At 53.3% G+C, this 22,124-nt stretch overlaps 1 protein-coding gene across 1 annotated transcript in view; it reads right to left on the minus strand.

The window, feature by feature from the left end:
* Positions 1–19,884, minus strand: part of PSD (pleckstrin and Sec7 domain containing) — a 72,053-nt gene extending 52,169 nt beyond the window's left edge. Inside the window, exons 1-4 of the mRNA XM_065407612.1 lie at positions 18,916–19,884; positions 18,693–18,795; positions 17,478–17,970; positions 10,607–11,050 (exon numbers count right to left, since the gene is read on the minus strand). Of these exons, the coding sequence (XP_065263684.1) occupies positions 10,607–11,050; positions 17,478–17,970; positions 18,693–18,795; positions 18,916–19,884 (2,009 nt within the window). The remainder of the gene's footprint in view (positions 1–10,606; positions 11,051–17,477; positions 17,971–18,692; positions 18,796–18,915) is intronic.
* Positions 19,885–22,124: the final 2,240 nt, after the last annotated feature.

Below are 22,124 nucleotides of genomic sequence, written 5' to 3' on the forward strand. Positions count from 1 at the left end.
TCATCCCATATCTATCCTCACCCTGCCCTCCTCCTCCCTCCAACACACCCATCACACCATCCGCTTATCCTGTATCTATCCTTCAGCCACCCCCAACCTATCACCCTACCTTCCCCGACCCCATCACCCCACCCCCCTCCAACCACCCACTGCACCCAGACACCCTGTATCCTGCCACCCAGCTCCAACCACCCCGACACCTATATCCTGTCACCCTCCTCCAATGTTCTTCTCCTCCCACCCCGGTGCCCCTCTCGCCCTGTCCCAGCCTCCTGCAAACATTGCTGCCACACCCCCATCCTCAAACTCTCCCGCTGCTTCTCACCTCAGCCCCCTCCTGCTCCCATGTGCCTGTCTTATCACCCTCCACTCCCCACGCCGCCCTCCTCCCTGCTTCACCTTCTTCCCGTTCCCTCCTGTCACCCCATCCCACTCTGTTCCCCAGCTCTTCACCCTCCAACCCCCTGCCTCTGCACACATCCTCTCGCCCATGGCCCTTTCCATCGCTGCAGTGGCTTTCATCTCTCTCTCTTAGTGCTGAGAGCCCCACACTGGGCCCAGCGTCCCACAGAGCCAGCTAACCAGCCTGCCCAGCGAGTGCCCTGGAGAAAACAGTCCTGCACTGGCTTCTGGGAGGGAGAGGTCTGGTCCGCTAACTGTCCCAATATTTAAAGGGACCTCAATGCATGCACACGACCAAATTTACTCCCATGACCCTCGCCCTTCTTGGGCATACTGTTTGCATGCCCCCATGTACTAGCAAAGGCTGTGTCCTCCTCTGCATTGGTGGTGGCATCAGCCCTGGGAGCTCGCTGGCCCTCTTACCAGGGCCATGGCATAGTGTCCATAGCCATCCACCAGCCCCCTGCCAGGGGAAGCCCAGCTTGTGACATCTCCATGACCATTCTCTCCCAGGTTTCTGTCCATGGCTGATTCTCCCTAGCCAGGGCTTCTAGGACTCTGCCCATCACCGCAGCATCTGACTCCCCTCTCCCTGCCCAGCTGCTGCTTCCCCAGCATGCTTTCCTGCCTGCCCTTCTTTACATCCAGCCTCATCTCGCTTCAGCCGATGCCCCAAATTTGCCAGGACCCTCCGGCGCGTGGCTTGATCGCCTCCTTCTGTGGTGTCGTTATACAATTAGTGTGATTAGTGCCAGCTCTCCCTTCCCCTCAGTGTCATTAAGGAAAGCAATCCAGAACACCGGGCCCCTGGGAAGGTCAAGCAGAGCCCTGTCTGTGGCACGGGCCTGAGCCCAGCATCAGAGGCATGGCACCGGGGGTCAGACCCGCTAGATAGCGGACCAGAGCCCCTGCAATACAGCACTGAACTGTGGGGTTTGGGACTAGACGCATCTCTTACGTGGCATGCTGTTTATGTCTATGTGGGTTCAGTCCCCAGGGATCTCCAGCCCCTGCATATGGAAGGAGCCAGAAGCTCTGGCACGGTACATATGGTATTAGCGTCACTCTGCCAGGACCCTGGGTTCCCAGACTCCCCATCACACCAGGGGGCACTGCAAAGCCCTGGGATCTTGATCACTAATTGCAAATTCTGGCTAACACTGCCTTGCTCAATCCCCCGCCCCCCCTGCCTCCTGTTGCCATGGCAGCCACAGCTCCAGTCTCTCCATCTCTCCAGCACAATGTCTTGTCTGCCCTTGGCAAGCAGTTCCGTCCAACTGGAGCGTCCTCCCCACAACCAGCTCCCCACCTGCAAGGATGGGACCTGTCCCCCATCCCATCACGGAGAGGGGATACCTGTACCCTGCCCCCCATGCCCCACTGCATGCACTGACACGCTGTATCCTGCCCCCCCAAGAGGGGAGTGACACCCTATAACTGGGAGCGCCCCACACCAGGCACAGCCCCTTAGCCCAGAATGGGAAGGGGCACGGATGCCCTTGTCTCCTGCCTTGGACAGGGCGAGAGCCTGTAACGGCCCACACACTGCAGGCAGAGTGGGATCTGCTCTCACCCACACACCCCACCAGGCCTGTCACATCCCCCACTCTGGCTCCATGGGGCAGGGACGCTGTGTAGCACTCTGTGCCTATGCAGGGGTGGGACTGCCTCCACACATGCAGGAGGAGGAACCAACCTCTCTACCCTGAACCCTGGCCCTGGCCCTGGACAGGAGAGAACCCTCATTAACTGGATCCCCTGCAGGGGAAGGGGAAGAGGCCCACTGGCACTTAACCGGGGCTGGCACCTCGTACAGAAGGGGGGATGCAGCTGCTACCTGATGAGCAGAGGAGACCTGCACCTCACTCTATAATCTGGAGGGTGGCTGCCTGGCTGCACATTTACAAACAGGAAGCGCCACCTACTGGGGAAGAGGGAGAACAGGACAGCAAGTTGGTTCAGTGCAACACTGAAGGGGGAAAGGAAATCGAGGGCTTGGGGAAGTTACTGTGCAGCAAGCCAGAGTGTGGATCTACGGCACGCCAGCTTGCGGCAAGTTGGTGCACTGTGGCGTCACACCCTGTCTTGCCATGCAGTATCTTGCCCTCTAAACAAGCCCCCAAGCAACTGCAGTTACTTAGAAATAGATCTGACCATCAGAGGCTGGATCCAGATTGGGAACAGGATTGCCCCAGAGTTCAGGGCTTTTTGCATGGAGGGTTTTGGCTTAGGCCCATCTCTTCTCCTTGTGGATCATCTGAGATCAAAATGTCTTGATGTCCAAAGGGATTTATAACTCACCGGCACACTGGAAAAGGCTCAGAGGCTCGAATGCAGCTGCAGAATCTGCTACGCTACCAGTTTACATTATCCAGGCAAGCCTCCCAGCTTGGTGATAGGCTGGTAGATCATCTAATGATCACCACTTTTCAAGTCTTAGGGCCAAGCCTTGAAGATCACCCTGGTTCACAGATCGAGGCGAGTGACCCAAACAGGCAGACACTGGAACATTATTTGCACTAACCACACTACAAATCCATCCACCAACAGCCTAAAGATAGTAATGGGAGCAGAGAGAACCCACTGTTCCATCAGCACTGAAGCGGCAAACTCACGGCCTGCAGAGCTAATCCACACTGGACCCAAGCACCAGCCACTGCAAGCAGCTCTCATCCAACGTCAGAATACAACAGCTGGGTAAGGGAGGAACTCATTGAGGCAGTACTATTAATTCTAGCTGGATGGCATTAGCCACTCCATCACACATGATAAAGCACTTCTTTGGGATACTCAAACCACCCTCTGTGGATAGGTCTATGCCCTTCTTAGTCATTCTTCCCTGGCTTTCAGTAGCTGTGTCCACTGCTAACAGAAATTATCAATGTCTTCTGCAGGGTAGCCAGGCTTACAACTTCCCTGAAGAATGCATTAGTCCACTTCTGAAAGCTTGAGGCAGAAGAATTCTCCCATTGTTGTCCTGGGTGCAGCCTCCCATTCCTGGGCAAAATCACTGGGGAAGTGGTGGAAACCATGCTCCAACACGGGGACTTACCAACATCCTAGATGCTTGGCCAGTGGGCTTCAGGCCAAGACACAGCATGGAGACAAGCCTAGTGGCACAAAAAATTATCTTCCACAGGCAACGGACAGAGGTTACATCTCAATGCTCATGGTACTTGGCCTCTGCAGCTTATGACACAGCTGATCACAACATACTGCAGAGCTGTTAACATGACACAGCTGGTGTAGATGCGGCACTGTGATGGCTACAGTCATTCCTCTCAAAAAGGACCCAAAGAGAAGTAATGGATAACTACTTCTCTTCCCATAGAGCCCTCAGCACAGAGTCCTACAGGGATTTATCCTGACCCTGCTTCTTTTCAATATCTATGTGAGACCATTTAAAGAGGCAGTGAGATGCCAAAGACTCTGCTGCCAGCAAAACCTGGATGAAGCACAGCAGCACATCATCTTTTCCAAAGATGCAGCCAACAGCATCACAAGGATATCGCAATGCCTGAAGAAGATCAGCATCTAGATGAAAAGCAGCTGGCTCAAAGCCAATGGGGATAAGACCGAAGGGGAAAAAACTTTGAAGAACTGGCCCAGGCATTCTCCTCCCCTACGACTGTGGGCATCTGCCCCCCTTCGTTAAAGTGACTGGAAGCTTTGGGATCCTGTTCAACTTGGCATGTGGCCTAGAAAACAAGATAACGTCAGCGACGGAAAAAGCCTTTTTTCTACCTCCAGCTTGCTCGGAAATGCTGTCCTTCCTCCCAGAGGAACGCCCGGCCATAGTGATCTATCCAGGTGTTGGGTTAGTGTAACTAACTGTATCTGGGTTGGTAGGTGGCCACTGTGGAGACTCCAGCCCAAGCAGAATGCAGCAGCAGGATCCTCAACAGGATGGGCTGCCCCCTCGTTCCTGCATTCCACTCCCCTCACTGGCTCCCAGTTCAAGGTCCTAGTCCTGATTTTCAAGGCTGGCAAGACACCAAGTCCCAGCTATAGCTGCAACCACATCTCCATTCATGACCCACCAGGAATGAAGTGATTCTCTAGGCCAATGCAGCTCACTAAGCCCAGGAGGAGACATGTGAGAGCTGGAGTCAAATTGCTCTTGGTCAAAGGGGTTTGGCTGTGGAAGAAGTTTGGAGAGAAAAACAGACTAATTTGGAGTCAGGGCACCCTGCAAGAGCCTCCTCTTTGACAAAGCTTTCCATTGGACTTTATCCAGCTTGGCTTAACAGTGAAATCTTTGGTGAGCTTAAACACAAAAAGGAAGCTTACAAGAAGTGGAAACTTGGACAGATGACTAGGGAGGAGTATAAAAATATTGCTTGAACATGCAAGGGTGTAATCAGGAAGGCCAAAACACAACTGGAGTTTCTACAGGTATGTTAGCAACAAGAAAAAGGTCAGGGAAAGTGTGGGACCCTTAATGAATGGGGGAGGCATAGTGACAGATGATGTGGAAAAAGCTGAAGTACTCAATGCTTTTTTTGCCTCGGTCTTCACAGACAAGGTCAGCCCTCACATTGCTGTCCTGGGCAACACAGTATGGGGAGGAGGTGAGCAGCCCTCAGTGGTGAAAGAACAGGTTAAGGACTATTTAGAAAAGCTGGACATGCACAAGTCGATGGGTCCAGATCTAGTGCATCCAAGTATGCTGAGGGAATTGGCTGATGTGATTGCAGAGCGATTGGCCATTATCTTTGAAAACTCGTGGCGATCGGGGGAGGTCCCAGACAATTGGAAAAAGGCAAATATAGTGCCCATCTTTTAAAAAGGGAAGAAGGAGAACCAGGGGAACTACAGACCGGCCAGCCTCACCTCAGTCCCTGGAAAAATTATGGAGCAGGTCCTCAAGGAAACCATTTTGAAGCACTTGGAGGAAAGGAAGGTGATCAGGAACAGTCAACATGGATTCACCAAGGGCAAGTCATGCCTGACCAACCTGATTGCCTTCTATGATGCAATAACTGGTTCTGTGAGGAAAGTGGTGGACGCGATATATCTTGACTTTAGCAAAGCTTTTGATACTGTCTCCCACAGTATTCTTGCCAGCAAGTTAAAAAAGTATGGATTGGATGAATGGACTATAAGGTGGATAGAAAGCTGGCTAGATTGTCGGGCTCAACGGGTAGTGATCAACGGCTCGATGTCTAGAGGTATCAAGAGGAGTATCTCAGGGGTCGGTCCTCGGGCCAGTTTTGTTCAACATCTTTATTAATGGTCTGGATGATGGGATGGATTGCACCCTCAGCAAGTTCACAGATGATACTAAACTGGGGGGAGAGGTAGATAAGCTGGAGGGTAGGGATAGGGTCCAGAGTGACCTAGACAAATTGGAGGATTGGGCCAAAAGAAATCTGATGAGGTTCACCAAGGACAAGTGCAGAGTCCTGCACTGAGGACAGAAGAATCCTGTGCACCGCTACAGGCTGGGGACCGACTGGCTAAGCAGCAATTCTGCAGAAAAGGACCTGGGGATTACAGTGGATGAGAAGCTGGATATGAGTCAGCAGTGTGCCCTCGTTGCCAAGAAGGCTAACGGCATACTGGGCTGCATTAGTAGGAGCATTGCCAGCAGATCGAGGGAAGTGATTATTCCCCTCTATTCGGCACTGGTGAGGCCACATCTGGAGTATTGCGTCCAGTTTTGGGCCCCCCACTACAGAAAAGATGTGGACAAATTGGAGAGAGTCCAGCAGAGGGCAACGAAAATGATCAGGGGGTGGGGCACATGACTTAAGAGGAGAGGCTGAGGGAACTGGGCTTGTTTAGTCTGCAGAAGAGAAGACTGAGGGGGGATTTGATAGCAGCCTTCAACTACCTGAAGGGGGGTTCCAAAGAGGATGGAGCTTGGCTGTTCTCAGTGGTGGCAGATGACAGAACAAGGAGCAGTGGTCTCAAGTTGCAGTGGGAGAGGTCTAGGTTGGATATTAGGAAACACTATGTCACTTAGAGGTTGGTGAAGCACTGGAATGGGTTACCTAGGGAGGTGGTGGAATCTCCATCCTTAGAGGTTTTTAAGGCCCAGCTTGAGAAAGCCCTGGCTGGGATGATTTAGTTGGGAATTGGTCCTGCTTTGAGCAGGGGATTGGACTAAATGACCTCCTGAGGTCTCTTCCAACCCTAATCTTCTATGATATGCTCTGGAAGGGGTGTGTGATTGAGCAGCAAAGTGCTGACGGCATCTGCACAAGAGCCCCACAGTGGAGATAGCGATGGAGCTGTCAAGAGATAGGAAGCAATTGGGAAACTGAGGCCGCAGACACTTGGGATGTAAGACCCTGTGACACCCAAAGAATGTGGGTGTCGCATAACTATGGAGTCAGTGCAACTAGTGCAACTGTGTTCAGAACCTCTTAAGTGCTCGCTGACGGTAACATGGCTGGAGAGGTTTGCATGGGTGGGGGACACAGAGACTAATATCAGAGCAGACTCCCTCTGCCCAACTACTTACCAGTCCCTTTGAAAAATATCTGCCAGGCCACTTCTACCTGCCAGATTCCTACCCCCAGCCTTCCTTGCCTGTCTTCCCTCTCCTCTCGCCCCTTCCTGCTGGGTTGGATCATGGCTGTAATGGCCCTGGGCTGCAAGATAACTGGGTACGACCCACCTATTGTCAAATTAAACTCACCCCTTAAATCTGGGCTGATTATGGACTAGAGATTGCCCTCGACCCCAGCTGCTCTGTGCTGCTCCGAAGGTGGATAGCAGCTGGGTAGCTGCTTATCTGATGTAGTGTCTGTGTAGCTGCTCCTGGCCCTGGGGAAAGGGTGAGGGCCAGGTTACCCTTGTGCTCCAGCTGCTCCTTGGGCTGCTTTACCTTACACCAAGGACCAGAATCCAGGGATTCCAAGGATGGTGTAGTCGTCCCCTCCCCCTGGAGCCGGGCACAGCGCACAATCTGTGCTTTATGGTTTTCCATAGACATCTGAGCCTTGTTTACAATGAGGAGCATGGGACAGGCAGACAGACATGGTCCGGTTACCAGCGGGCACCACTGACCATCACTTCCCCTGGCAGAAAGTACGGCAGGCCCCTCACTCAGCATGATCTAGCTGGAATACAGTGAAAGGTCAGCAGGCAGCACTACTGCCCCTCCCTAGCTGTGTCCCTGCAGCACAGGCCTCAATCCTTGCACGGGGCTGCTTAGTATTTTGCCGAGTGACTGTCCCAGGCCCCTCCATACAGCTTGAGATCCCTACATTGGGCCTCTCGTTTCTTACTCTCCTGCTTGGAGCCGGTGCCCTTTAAGTCCAGAAGCAGGACACGACGAGGAGAAGCAGATCCATTCCCACTCTTGGTTACACCCAGGGCCGGCTCCAGTGTTTTTGCTGCCCCAGGCGGCGGGGGAAGAAAAAAAAAAAAAAAAAAAAAAAGCCGCGATCGGCGGCACTTCGGCAGCAGCTCTACCACTGCCGCTTCATTCTTCGGCGGCAGGTCTGAGGGACTCGCCGCCGAATTGCCGCTGAAGAGCCGGACGTGCCGCCCCTTTCCGTTGGCCGCCCCAAGCACCTGCTTGCTGCGCTGGTGCCTGGAGCCGGCCCTGGTTACACCCCCTGGAATCCCTCCTGAATACAACAGGCTGTGTAGAGGTCAGTGGGAACAGGGTTTGGCTCAATGTCGCTAGAAAAATGAAACTTCCCCCATGTGGGGTTGGTGTCAAAGCTGGCAACAGAGCCACGGGACACTAGCTCCAGAGTGAGACGCCCTGGCATAAGGCATTGCTACAACACTGAGGGTCCCCGAGGAGACAGGATCTCTGGGTGAGGAGACTGAAGTAAGAGCTCTGGGGCTGCTGAGAAAAATCAAGAGTCGTGTAGCTGAGACCTGGTCTACATTAGGAAATGAAGTCGGTAGAACCACATTGCACAGGGTAGGGTGACCAGATGTCCCGATTTTATAGGGACAGTCCCGATTTTTGGGTCTTTTTCTTATATAGGCTCCTATTACTGCCCCCCTCCCCGTCCCGATTTTTCACACTTGCTGTCTGGTCACCCTAGCACAGGGGTTTGAAAAATCCACCCCCCTGAGCGACGCAGTTAAGCCAACCTGAGCCCCGGTGCAGACGGCGCTAGGTTAATGGATTACCTACGCTGACGGGAGAACTCCTCCTGTCGGCGTAGGTAGTGTCTGCACTGAAGCACTCCAGTGGCAGCTGCACCGCAGCAGCGTTTTAAGTATAGACAAGCCTTGGGAGACAAAACTCCAGGGGAAAGGCCAGACAGACCAAGAGCCCCGGAGAGCCCAGGAATACTGGGAGAAACTGCATGGAGATGAGAAGGCAAGAAGCAGATGGGTAGGAGGGAGGAATCCCAGAGGGATGCAGAGAAACTCCATTGGCCCTGGAAGTCCTCATGCGGGAGAAACAGGTCAGGCAGCACGAGCTGCAGAACCAAACACAAATGGTCTCCACACCTCTCTGGGTGAACAGCTTCCTGCGGAGGGCTCTCGAGCGGCCGTGGCAGACACAGGCAGAGCGCTAAGAGCTCTCCAGAAGTTTGCCCTTCCAGCAGAGCACTGACAGGCCAAAGGAATGCCGTGCTGGAGAGCAACTGAGAGCCAGTGTCTCTCCACACAGCCCTACAGCAGACTCTATTGCTGCACAATATGCTGAGGTGGATCTTTGCAAAAGTCAATCCATTTCTGCCTCACACCTCCCCCTGTGCATCCCAGAGTGCACCGTCTGTACGCTGGAAGCAGGCAGTGCAGAGCAAACCACAGAAATTGATTCAGCATGTGGCGGCATCGCCCCCTTGGTAGCCATTAGGAAAACAAACAGCACTTACTTAGACAAACTAACCTCAACAAGAGAGAAGTGGTAGAAGATTGGTGTGGCTTTAGCATAGACTTGGGAGCCAGGAACTCCCAGCTCTGACACCAACTCACCACGCGATCTTGGGGGTAAATTTCATCTCTTCTCTGTGCCTAGTTCCCCAGCTGTGAAGAGGATGACACTGACACTGGGTGCTGTGTTAGTCAACATGTGTACGGTGCTTTAATGATATGCTCTGACACAGTGTTAAAGGGGAAAACAGGGAGTTATGACTCCAGTAACTGCCCTCTCATCGCCTGCCATCACGAGTTGAAATGAAAACACTACCGGCAATTTAGCTCCCCCATCTCCTAAAAGATGGGCTCCAGGGGAGAACCCCTGGGCAACCAGGACCAATTCCTGGTCAAGAACAGCCCATAAACGGACATCGCCTTTCCTCCCAGACGGGCTGGGGATCGTGTCACTGACTGCAGTCACCATTACGTAGTGCTCACTGCCCAACAGCACCGCTCATGGGGTTCTTCCCTGAGCCCCAGAGGGAGCACGTGGGAAACCAGGGAGCGTGGATTCCTTCATCCATAATAGCTCTGGATAACTTCCTCCCCACCCCATTTCCTGCTGGCCCAGCTCTGCCCTGACCCTCTTGTGACACATGCTCATGAAAGCTGGGAATGGGTTATGCTAAGAGGCTACTTGGGGATGCAGGGAGGTTTGGTGGCCAAGAGTGGGGGTCAGGTCCAGGAAGCTGCTGACACAGGATTGTGAGATTCTGGCTACTGAGCGGACCGGCCGTTGCTTGCCAGCGGGGAGGGGTGTGGTGGTAGCAGGAGGTCTCTGTAGCTGGGATGGGGGCTCTTGCTCTGAGTCTTATCACAGGCTTTGGATAGGCCTCTCTGCCATGATACCTGCAGGACCATTCTATGATAGCTATTATTGCGGCCAAAGGGATGAAGGTCCCAGCAGACCCAGGCCTCCTGCTTCCCAGCTCAAGTAGCCTTGGTTCCCTGTGTAACTCAGCATCAGGGACACCTCATGATGCTGCAGGGGGGGAGGAGACCACAAGCAACCCTAGCCAGAACACAAACAACTGCAGTGACATCACAAAGGCCTCTCGTGGCCAGCCAGCTAACGGTACAGGGCCTGTGCTAACCCACCATGAACTGTGTCCATCCGGGGAACTTAGAGGGAGACAACTTGCTCTTATACTAGAGTTGTTTTACCCTGTGAATCCCTCTGCCTGAGCCCCTGGACGTTCCCTCTGAGCGTGAGTTCGGCATTCTGAATGGCCCCCCTTCCCAGATGCTCTGGCCTGGATTCAAGTCGATTGACTAACCCAGGCAGGCTGCATGCCTCTTTCAGGTGGGCACACACATCCAGCCTTCAACGGCTCTGATGGAGGTAGCTTGGGTCACTCACCTTACGATGGAGGTCAGGGGCAGTCCAAAGCTGTCCTCCGAGCGGCAGGGGCTGTGAAAGCCATTCTTCCCCCTTCTCCCCTGCTCCTCTTCCCTCTCGGTCCAGGGGGCATCAGTGGCAGAGCTGGTTCCAGAATCTGGCTCCAGGTGGGCCAGAGGGGCAAAATTCTGCTCAATCAGCTTGGCGCTGTCTCGGATCTGGTCCTGTATTTCCGGGGTGAGGGTTGGGAGGTCAAAGGTGAAATAGGTACCACGGGTACGGGCTGGGGAGGAGAGAACATCAATGGAATCTAGGCTGGTGTAGGACGTCCCCTTGGCTCGATGGGACTCCATGATGCTCTCGAAATGCTTGCTGAAAGAGTCCATCCCATCCTTGGAGAGGCTGTGTCCCAGGAGGAAGGGCACTGGCGACTTGAGCAGGCCCTGTTCATCTCTGTCCATGATCCTGGTGCGGGGGAGAGAGAAGGAACAGCTGGTCAGTGAGGAGCATAGAACGGCGCACTCCTTGCCCTCTGCTAGCCCATCGGTTCTAAATTCATCTGCTACTGAGACCAATAACTGGGAAGGATAGTGTCTCCTCGGAACCAATACAGGACCATAACCCACTGGGGAGTCAGGTTATGGGGAAAAAGCCTGGCCAGTCAGATAGGACATTGCACACACTGCCTCACATTGGAATCTGAACCGCTCTGCACCTAAGTGCTCTGGATGCACATGCCAATTAATACAGCACAGACTTTGTTCCCCTCCAGGGGCTCACCCACAAAGACCAATGACTCCGCTACTGCAACCAGACTATGTCTGTTGGCTCAGGCAGTAAAGGCTCATTCTTTTAGACACAGAGGTCCTGGGTTCAGATCCCATTGAGGACCCAGCCCTATACCCCATGATCAGATCTGTAATGGGATACAAACCCTTTCTCCCCTAGGTCACCGGTTTGAACCCAGTCCAGATCAGAAGTGATCAAAAGTCATTACGATCTGACAGTGTGGGCTGTTAAATGAGGTAGACTACAGCCAGCCAATCAAATTGAGCATGGAGCAGTAAGCAGCTTTCCAGCAAAATGAACACAAATCCACTTCATTCATAAAAGTACAAACAGAATCCAAACCCCCCTCTCAGCTGATATGCTGCCATCAGTTTAATAAAGTAAAGGGAAATTACTTTAGGCCATGCTGGTTTCCAATTGGCTAGAGCACAGGGAAATTTATCCAATCAGAAAGCACTCTATCCCACTGCTAGGTTACTGGACACTATGAAGACATCTTCATTCAGAGGACTTGGAAAACTCATTGTCTAAACACCTGCTGTCTCAGTGACTGAATGTCATTAATTCATTAACCTGCTCAAAACACAACTCTGGTAATCTCACTAGGCCAACCTCTCCATGACTTCAGGGGGGTTTGCCTAAGCAAGCAGTAGGTAAAGAGTGGAGAAACCCAACCTTAGATACGATATTCTCCACTTCTGTTGTGCAGTGTTACTTGGATGCTCAAACGTCCACCACGTTCCACCCTGCGTTTCAGTGGTGGGTGAAATGACTGCTCTACATGGTAAAAATCAGTCTATTATATTTTATGGAGGCCTTTGTTTCCCCCAAGAAGAAAGATGCCATAGAAATGTAAATTCCCTATCATTATAATTCAGGAAGTGTACTATTAAATCAACTTAACAATGCCTGGATCATTTGTCATTAGAGTCCATCTGGAGTCCCATGTGCTGTACCAGAGGCCAAGGATTATTGCTGTGAATGGGATGCAGCATAGGGCAGCAGCAATGGCACCAGGACAGAAGAATATCCATTAAGGGAGCTGGGCAGATTCTCACTGGAAAAGCAGAGGTCAGGGAGGTGACCTAGGCCAGGTTATGAAATAACAGATGGGCCGGACGGGGATGGTTCCCACACCCTGTTGGGGATCAGAGCAGAGGGGCACCATCTTAGCAAGAGGGAACTGCAGGCCAGGGGTAACAGACATGGGGAAGAAGACGGGAGCAGAGCACAGATTGTAATCGGGCTCCTGCGCAGAAGCACGGACAAGAAACAAATCATTTCCAGATGCCAGTCACATGCGCTAGGGCAAGAGACACAGAGAATCCTTTCCAGAAGGGGAAGGGATCGTGGGAGAGGGGAAGGAGCTAAAGGACAGTAGGGGCGGCACTGCTTCTGGAGGGTCTTCTCTGTGCTCCTGCCTCGTTAGTGGTCCATACTGACAGATACAGGCCCACTGAACTAGCAGGATGCAAACTCTCATTGCTGTTATTGTCCCAACCATACCCACTTCAAGGTGTAATTACACTAGGGGAGAGAGCTGCGGCTTCAGCATCCCCAGCACTGTCAGCAGCATCCAGCTGGGGCCTTCCCCAGCTGCTGTATGTCAGCATGCCCTTTCCTGGGGCAGCACACGATCTCCAGCTGGAGTCGACCACAGACACAGAGGCAGCACACAGTCCCAAGACTGCCTCCTGCTTTGTATGCAGCTCCTCTGCTAAGACAGTCAAGAGCCTGCTTCACCTTTTATTGCAGCTCTTCTCTACACCTCTGTCAATGGATTTTTTTCCACAAGGCCCCCCGCCCCCTCCATCCTGCCAGAGACAGTGCTGGTTAATTCTGCCATTTAGCACCTACACCTTGAACTGAGCCGTGGTCCCTTGCTAATTAGGAGCATATTTATTGCCACAAAAATCAGGCCCCTGGCTCATTGCTGCTACTCTGCTATAGTTTGAAGTGACTAGCAATTGTTTTTTGTAAGCAATTCTCATCAATTTGCTGTCCTCTTCCTTTAGCAGATACTTAATAAAAATACACAGGAGTGAACTCATTGGACTATTCACTCCCCTTCATTATGGGCCAGAGAAATCAACAGGGTCACTTGTAAAATAAGGTGTAAGGTATCCAGAATCTGGCCCCGATCATCACATGTACAGATTTCAATGGAAGTTAGGCACCTAGATATCCTTTAGGATCTGGGCGCCTGTGACTCAGCTTCCCATCACTGGGGCTCTGATTCAGCAAAGCGTTTAAGCAAATGCTTAAGTCCCCTTGGAGCCAGTGTAATCATGTGTTTCTAGTTAAGCACATGCTTAAGTGTTTTGCGGAATCATCGCTTGCACCTGTTTTTAATTCATAGGACTTTGCCTCTCACCCCGTAGTTATTTACTGTCCTTAAAGCAAGGCTCTACTCCCCGGAGTGGCTCTCTGAACATGGCATTATGGGGCTCCCTGAGTATTGGGTCTCAGTCATTTCCAGAGCAAACCTGCTCCGTGTGCAAGTAAAAGATGGTTTCCTCACTGACTGCCAGTCCTGCAAACTCACCTGGGATCTGAGTTTAGCTGGGTCTCCCCTTCACACACCATCAATAATGCTGATGGTTCTGCAGACCAAATTCTGCCCTTGGCGACACGTGTGCAACCCCACGTGAGGTTTGCACAGGTGCAACTGATTGGAATGTAGCAAACAATTCTGAGGCTGAGCAGAGTAGAATCCAGCTCCCTCTTTTAACTGCGAGCATGCCTGCATTGCAGGCAAAGATGTGACGGCAGCATGCAAGGGTTAGCTTTGATTTAGCTAGCTCTAATAACAATAGCAGTGAAGTCATGGTAGCTCGGGCAGCAGCATGGCTAGCTACTCCGGGTCCCTCTTTGTCGGCAGGGCTGCATCTACACTGGGGGTTTTGTGTACATAGTGACGTTGCTACGGGGGGGTTCCACACCCCTGACCGATGTAGCTATCCCGGTATAAGCTTTCAGCATAGACCAAGCCTCAGGTTTGTCATTACAGTCAGCAGAGCTGAAGATCCCCTGGGAGTAAGAAGGTGCCCTTTCTCCAGTCACTTTTCCTCTCTGGTTAGCTTGTGCTTTCCTTTCCCCTTTGCTGACCAGCCTGGTGGTAGCCATGTGCTCCTGGCTCTGGCATTTGTCATCCCCTAAGGAAAGTCCCCTCTATTGTGACAATCAGTGTAACCACACAGTGCTCGCTGATGCTTGGGGGAGCAGCCACCCTAACTCTCCCTTGCAGAATTACTCCAAATGCCTAAGGCCAGATTTCTCAAGGCTCCAAGAGATGCAGGTAGGTTTCTAGTAGGGTTTCTAAGAGAACCCAGGCACCTAATGCTCATTGCTTCCAATGGTAAGGGTGAGGCATTTTGAAAACCCCACTAGCTGCCCACCTGCATCTTTAGATGCCTAAAAGACCTTTACAAATCCAGCCCTTATTAACTTCCATAGTGGCAGCTTCCAAAGCATGCTGATTTACAAAGCAGGCCCAGAGGGATCTCAGATTGCTCCTCTCAGTCACAGCCTGGTGGGCCACTCACCCGCTTGAAGGGGCAAATTAACTCCACTGCGGCATGCTCTGCTCAGCGTTTGTACCTGTCTGACTATGGGGGTTATTTATTACTGCTCTGGTTATCCCAGTACAACCCATCAGGGGGGTGCTCTCATTCCAATATAAATGTGCCTTATACTGGTAGAGCTAATCCTCTCCCCCCATGGGAATAGAGGGGTTGTAGTGCATTAACTACTCCAGTATAGTTAAAGCAGTACAACTTCTGTGTGTAGACAAGACCTCACTGCACTAGCAGATTTGGCAACTTGAATCTCTTAACAGACAAGGTCTTGGTCCCCTCTCTGATCGGGAGGCCCGTCACACAACCCTACAGTACTGGTACGTTACTGGAGGGCCATGGAAGAATAAGGCAGTCAGAGCGGTACAGTGATATCCACATGCTAGGAGTGATAGATTGAGTGATCCATGCAAGGGAAAATGCAGCTGGGTGGTATGATTCCACACTGGCCCAACGGCGGAGCTGTTTGTTCTGGCTCCCATCACATTAGAAGAGCCATTCAACAGTAGGGAAAAGAGTGGGGCTGGGGCTGGAAAGAAGAGGGAGCAGCTGTGGTGTGTTTTCACCGTGCGATGACTAACCCATGAGCTGCCCACTGTGAAGACACAGTGAGACGAGGTAGTGTAGTTTCACCACAAGGTAGACTAGATGAGCTCGTCCCTGGCGTGGGTGTAGTGCTCTCCTCATCTTGTCACCTTGCAACAAACACTACAAGTGCCTAGGATTTTCCTGCAAGAGAACTATCCCCTAGCTGCATCACAGCCTCCCTCGGTCAGGTGTTCAGCACAGCGAGGCTGCCATCCTCTGCCGGGGGCTGCTCAGTGCATGCAGAATGGCTGTCCTCCCTTACTGTGACCAGAAAGATGATTCCTTGATAAGGGGAGTAGACAGTCTGCTCCTTCCTGAGGTCCACCTGTGACAACGCTGCCTCACCGGAGACACAGAAAGGGCAAGCCCAGAAGTCCCCCAGAATACCTTGACGTTGCAGCCTACAGTTTGCTGCAGGACAGGTCTCCAAGTCCTCAGTCTTTGTCTGAACTGGAGTCCCGGACCCCAGAGCCACTCGCATCTGATCACATGGGGCTCATGGAGAGCCATCGCATGTACAGCTCCTGATGAGACACAGTAGGCCACAACTGGCTGGCTAACTCCACTGGCCTCCTGGCTCCAGCCAGGATCCTCACCCAATGTGCAGTGACCAGCTAGACTCATGTGGAAGCCTCATTTTGGTAAGCCCCACTTTGGCCCGGAGGGGCAGGAGGGAGAGGAGAGAATCATCTCACACATCACACTCAGACGGACACAGCCCTTATGTTTATAAGCACAGCCGCAGCGGTGGACAGCTGCTGGCTGTGCCTGGGGCCCATTCCCCAGCTGGGGAAGCGGGGAGTCAGTCCTGCATGTGCAAAGCCATCTAGTGTTGGGTGTGTCGAACTGGCTGGGTGATGTCACAATCACCTGCCCTTACAGGACGGAGAGATTAAACTAGCCACAAGATAGAGAATAGTCCCTGTAAGAACCAAGAGGTGGACTGGATCTAGGGCCTGATGCAAAGGCCATTCAGGTCAATGGAAAGCATCCCACTGACTTCAATGGCCTTTGGATCAGGCCCCAAGCCCTAGCCACTTCATGATTCGTCTCTCCATGCTCCCCTGGTGTGGCATTCATCCCAGCGCACCTGTCCCTTCCCTCATCCTACCATTACCCTACTCACGCTTTTCTCCACGCCTCGCACTCACCCCATGCCGTCCCTTCAGAAAGCATTTTGTGTTAATAAGTAATACGTGCAGGCAAACAATTATACCTGGCTTGCTCTTTGTACTGAGAACTCTCTCCATCCCAAAAAACTTTGCAATCTCATGCCCTAGCTATGCATAGAAAGTTGCTTATCTAGTACTGAAATGCAGACCCCTCTGGGGTGGAGCATGGCAACTGCTGGACAACGCACAGCAACACTATGCGACAGTTTAGGACAGGTAGTGAAGGACACTAACGCCCAGCTGAAAAAGCTCGGCGGGAATTTAGGGAGGCAGAACGTAGTTATCCTGGTTGGAATTTGACCCTTACTTGCTAGAAGGGCCTTAGGGTCTCTGATCACCCCAAGTGACCTTAGTTCTATGTCTCCAGCAGCTCCCACAGCACAGCACTTCCTGCTGACTCACCAGCACCATTGGATTTCTTTAGCAGTTTCCTACCTGAGTGCATCACTCAATAATTCCCCTGTCCCGTTCATTCCCTCTGAAGCACCTGGCATTGGCCACTATTGGAAGACAGGATGCTGGGCTAGACAGATCATTGGTCTGACCCAGTATGCCTGTTCTTATGAGTGCTGGCCAGTCCAATCCTCCTTAGCTTGTGGTACTGGACAGGACCCCAACCCAATGTGAGGATGCTCTACACAAATACACTGAATTGTACAGGTCACATGTGTCTGGTTTGGGTGCTTGTCCGCAGTGTACTTGAGAGATGATGGAGAACAGAGCAGCCCACCACAACGCACCATCTCACTCCCCCTCAGCAAACCTCACCTGCCCCTGTTCTCCTGCCTCGTTGCCTCAAACACCTCGTCATCCTCGTCCATCTCTTCGCCCTGCATCCTGTTCCTCAGACACTTCCCGTCCTGCTCTCCCCTGCGCTGGGGAAAGGGGTCCTCTGGCACGCTGTTCCTTCTCCCCAAGGTTCCCGTGACACTCGGATTGCTCTCGCTGTCCTTCTGGCTCTCGATGGCCGAATCCCCTTCATCCTTCTCAGCCAGGATATCATCAATATTGGTCTCGCGATAGCATCGCAGCGGCACTGAGTCCAGATCCGTCTCTGAATACTTCACCGTCCTCCTTATGATGCCAGTTTCACAGGATCCTGGCTTCTTACTGCCTGCAGGAGCCATCTCTATTTCCACCTCGACGTGACACAAGCTGCGCTCCGCCATTGGTTTCTCTGATTCTGGTGGCAGCTGGTGGCTGGGCTTCTGCAGGGGCTTTGCCAGTGACGGAGACTCAAGAGGTGTCTGGGGGGAGGTGCCTGGAACAGAGAGATCCCCGAGTGTTTACATACGAGCAGCTGTAACCTCGTTCTAAGAGCAACCCAGCCTACACTTCAAATGAGGGAGCTGCACCTGAGAAATGCAGAGTGACCCATTTTGCAGCTGTGACGTAGGAACACCTCCAGCGTAGTTCAGCCTAGAGCGGCAGCATAACTGGGCCCAGAGAAGGGATAAATCCACAGGGACAAAGGTAAGAAGGGAGGTACTGGAGCAACGTCCAAAAGGAGAATCACCTCTGCCAGCGTGTCTGAGTGTTTGGGGTGGCTAGACGTACCCAGAGCTGTACAGGTGGGGCCCACACCATGCTGGCCTATCCAAACTGGGTTTTTAACCCTGAGCCCTCCTCAAACAGGAAACCAAGAGCTGCGTCCAGCAACCCAGAGTCAGCACGGATGGATTTGCTGACACCACAGTGGAGCTTAGGGGTTTGGACAACTGGCCTCAGAGGGATGAGGGCCTGGCCATTTCGAGCCTGGATTTTATTAGATAGGCCCAAGCTGCAGAATTTGCGTCCAGCTTTCCAAACTCCCCGTCATAAGGCTCGGGGAGGGAGGGCTTGGTTCTGGGGTGGGTTCGGCTGGACCAGGACAAAGAAAAGGCCAGCCAGAGTATTCAGATCTGGATTTAGCAAGCAGATGTCAGTCGCAGTGGAAGGCGACGCTGTCCCTCATCCCCACCCCTAATCACGAGGGACCATTACCTGTCCCCGGAGAGTCCAGTGAGCCATAGAAGAATTCCCACTTGGCCTTGGCAATGCGCTGGGCATGGGCTGAGCTCTCCCGGGAACATGCCCACGAGCCCCCCTGCAGGAATAAAAGAGCATGTTAGCTGGGAGCCTCCCAGGGGGGAAGGGACAGGGAAGCAGGTATGTGGCCTCTGAAGGCGAGGGCCCGGCTCTCCCTCAGAGACACGCTGGGCAGTACCTGGTCATGGGGCTCCATGCCCAAGGGGTTGCGCAGGAGCGCTGAGATGTGCTCGGATGGTGTCCCCAGCCCATTGGAGAGGGAGCTGAAGAGGCAGTTGGTGTTCAGAGCATGGGGCAGCCCTGCTGCCCTTCCGTTGCCAGGACTCAGAGAGGGCTGCTTGCCCACAGGAGAACGGCTACCGGCCAGGAATGGATCTGAGGCAGAGACCTCCAGCTTCAGCTTCCGACTGAGGTGCTCCTGGAACGGGCTGTTCTGGGCGGGTTGGGGGCACCTGCCTCCAGGAGGCCCCCTCACAGAGCCACACGTGGACGGCCGGGCTGTCAGCCGCAGGCTCTCACTTATGCCCTGCCTGGTGCCTGGGGAAGGCTGGCTTTGCATGGCAGGGCAGGAGCTCCCCTCTTTGCTGGAACCGCAGCGGATGGCTTCCCCGAACTCCAAGCTGCGGCTCAGGCCGTGGGGACTTGGCCCATTCTCCCTCCTGGGCTCACCCGATGGGAGACCATTGAGGGTTTTCACGCTGGCCTTTTCGATGAAGCGGAACGTCACCACAGAGCTCTGCCCCTCGGGCGCCGGGGCCACCAGCGGGCTGCGGCTGCCCGGAGAGGACAGCAAGGAGCTTTGCCTGCTTCTCAGCGGGGTGCACGGTGCTGTCACCCGCCCAGAGCTTGGGCAGTTGCCGTTGCCAAAGGGGCCAGCGTCTGGTGCCTTCCGGATTAAGGAGCCAGTGCTGTTATACATGCCCAGCTGACACCGCCGGGCCTCGGGAGCCAGGCTCTTGCGCAGTAACTGGATCCTGCCCGTGCTGAGATTGGGCGTGAGGCAGCGCTGTGGGCTGGAGGCAGTGGACTCCATGCTTTTGGTGGCAGGCAGCCAGGGTCTCCGATCCAGGTTGCGGGTGAACCGCGGGGGCGACACAGCGCAGTCTCCTTCGGGGCGGAAGCGCACGACTCCCCCTGCCTGGGCCATCGCAAAGGAGGAATCAGGTTTGAAGCCAAAAGGGGCGGGGCAGGGAGGAGGAGCTTTTCCAACACCCGTGAGCCGAGAGCTCCACCAGAGGGCGCCGCATCCTTACGCGGCCCTGAAACAAAGGAAAAAGCAGCAAGTTAGGGTGAAAATACAATCAGAGACACAGAAAAGGGAGAGATACGGACCGGACCAAGGCCCAGCGCTATCCTAAGTCACCAAGGCTCCTCGGCTCCCCACACAGGGATCGCGCTGGTGTAAGTGAAGGCAGAATTTGGCCCAGCTGGTGTACGAAGAGAGAGAGAAAACAGGGCTACAGCCTCACAACTGGCCACCTAAATGGCATAATGAGGCAGGGCTTGAAGTGGCCTGAAAAAGGTGGGGGGCAGAAGAGCGAGAATCTATCATTTTCTATAAATTAAATAACATCACACCTGCCTGTCCCCCTGCCCTCATCAATTTTGGCCCCAAGTCTGTTCTGCCCTCCCAACCCCACCTCTGCTCCTCCAGCATCTCTGGGGCTCTTCCCCCCATCACCCAAGCCTGGGGGAGCCGAAGGGAAGCTGCCTATCCCCCTCCCGCAGGCTGGGTGTTGCAGAGGGAAGGAGGGAGCAGCAGAAGCACCACCCGGTTATTCCCAGGAGCAAGGGGGAAGCCGGGAGCGGAGCCGCCTTGAGAGGCCGGGCTCCTGTGAGAATGTGGCTGGCTCCCGAGGACAGAGCTCCACCTGCCTGCTGCAGGAGCCCTGATTGCCTGCTCTCCCCAGGATAGAGCTGACACCTGCACCCCATCAGCAACACGGTTGGAGTTGTAGGCATTTCTTTTGCCCACTGAGCATTCTCTCTGGACCAGGCACACTTTAAGCCCGGCAACTAGAGGCCTGTCTCATTCTAATGCATGACTTGCATGTGCAGAGAGCCACGGAGGTGAGCAATGACCTCATCTGCATGCACAACAGAGCTTGGCAGCCCTGAAAATCTGAGGGAGAGTTAAAAGACGCAGAGAGGACATGTGCATGCACGGGTGTGTATGCGTGAGCAGCCCCAAGAGGAGAATCTGGCCCTTCGTGTATAAGGCAGACAGTGTGAAAGAGAGAGAGAGAGGTGGGCATGTGGCTTGATCATCCCATTCAGAGCCAGTGTAATTGGCTCTGGGAAACTGCCCCCAAGGCCAGCAGTGGGATGCTGTCTCAGTACCCAGGGTAGACAGCACACGCCAGGGAGGTTAGTAGTTCTCTCCCAGCCCCTCCCTTCGGCGCAGGAACCACCAGGTCCAGGAACAAGACTGCCACAGGACTCTGCATCCTTTACAAGGAAGGAGTTGTGAGCCCCAGCCCTGCTCTTCCAGCATTCACCATCACCTGCTGAGCAGGAAGCCACTTAGCATTCAGTAAGGACTAAGTTACAGCTGGAAAGTCCGAGCTGTCCTCCCCTCTCCATCTCTCTCTTCCAAAGTTGGTAAGAGCAACAGGAACATCATGACAACACAGGCAGCTTGTTTCAAAGCAATGGATGCCTGATACTGCTGACATCTCCCCTTTCTGCTGGTCTCGACCCTGTCTATTATTGTTGTCACTTATTTCTGTTGTTGTTGTTCCACCATGCTTCCAGCACACCCACCACTACCCCAGGAACTGACTCTACCCATTCCTAGGGCTCAACCAGGTCACAGTTCCTGAAGGCATGCAACAGGCTTGCCCTTCCCAAGGCATCTGGTGACCTAGACAAGCATCCCTCCATTCAGCTAATCCCATGCACAATCGACTACTTCACCTATCACAGTCCAAACTGGGAGGAAGTCTCCTAGGAAACAAAGCAGACATAAGAAACCAGCTTGCAGACATCTCACACCTGCACACTGCACAGGACCTTTCCCTTGGCATGGGCCAGGGGCAGGCAGCACAAAGCAACACAAATTAAATCGATGCTGATCAGTGCAAGAGCTGCCAATAGACAATACACAACCTCTTCAGAGATGAAACACACATATAGCCTGTGATATCTGATACTGCAAGCCCAGTGCTAGCCCACCTCATCTCCCCGGGATACTTGGTGCATCGCAGACCCAGACAGGACAAGACAGCAGGAGGCTCTCCATTAGTCTTCTCTGCAAACTTCAAATCCACGAGAGGTCCCTCAGGTGAGACAAGTTCATTCAAGTTCACTCGTCTGACAATAGAAAGCAGAGCCAAAGCAAACAGATTTTATGCACAGACTAAAAGATTTATCAAGGAGCTCACGGAT

This window comes from Emys orbicularis, chromosome 7 (genome assembly GCF_028017835.1).
Source record: "Emys orbicularis isolate rEmyOrb1 chromosome 7, rEmyOrb1.hap1, whole genome shotgun sequence".
NCBI lineage: Eukaryota > Metazoa > Chordata > Testudines > Emydidae > Emys > Emys orbicularis.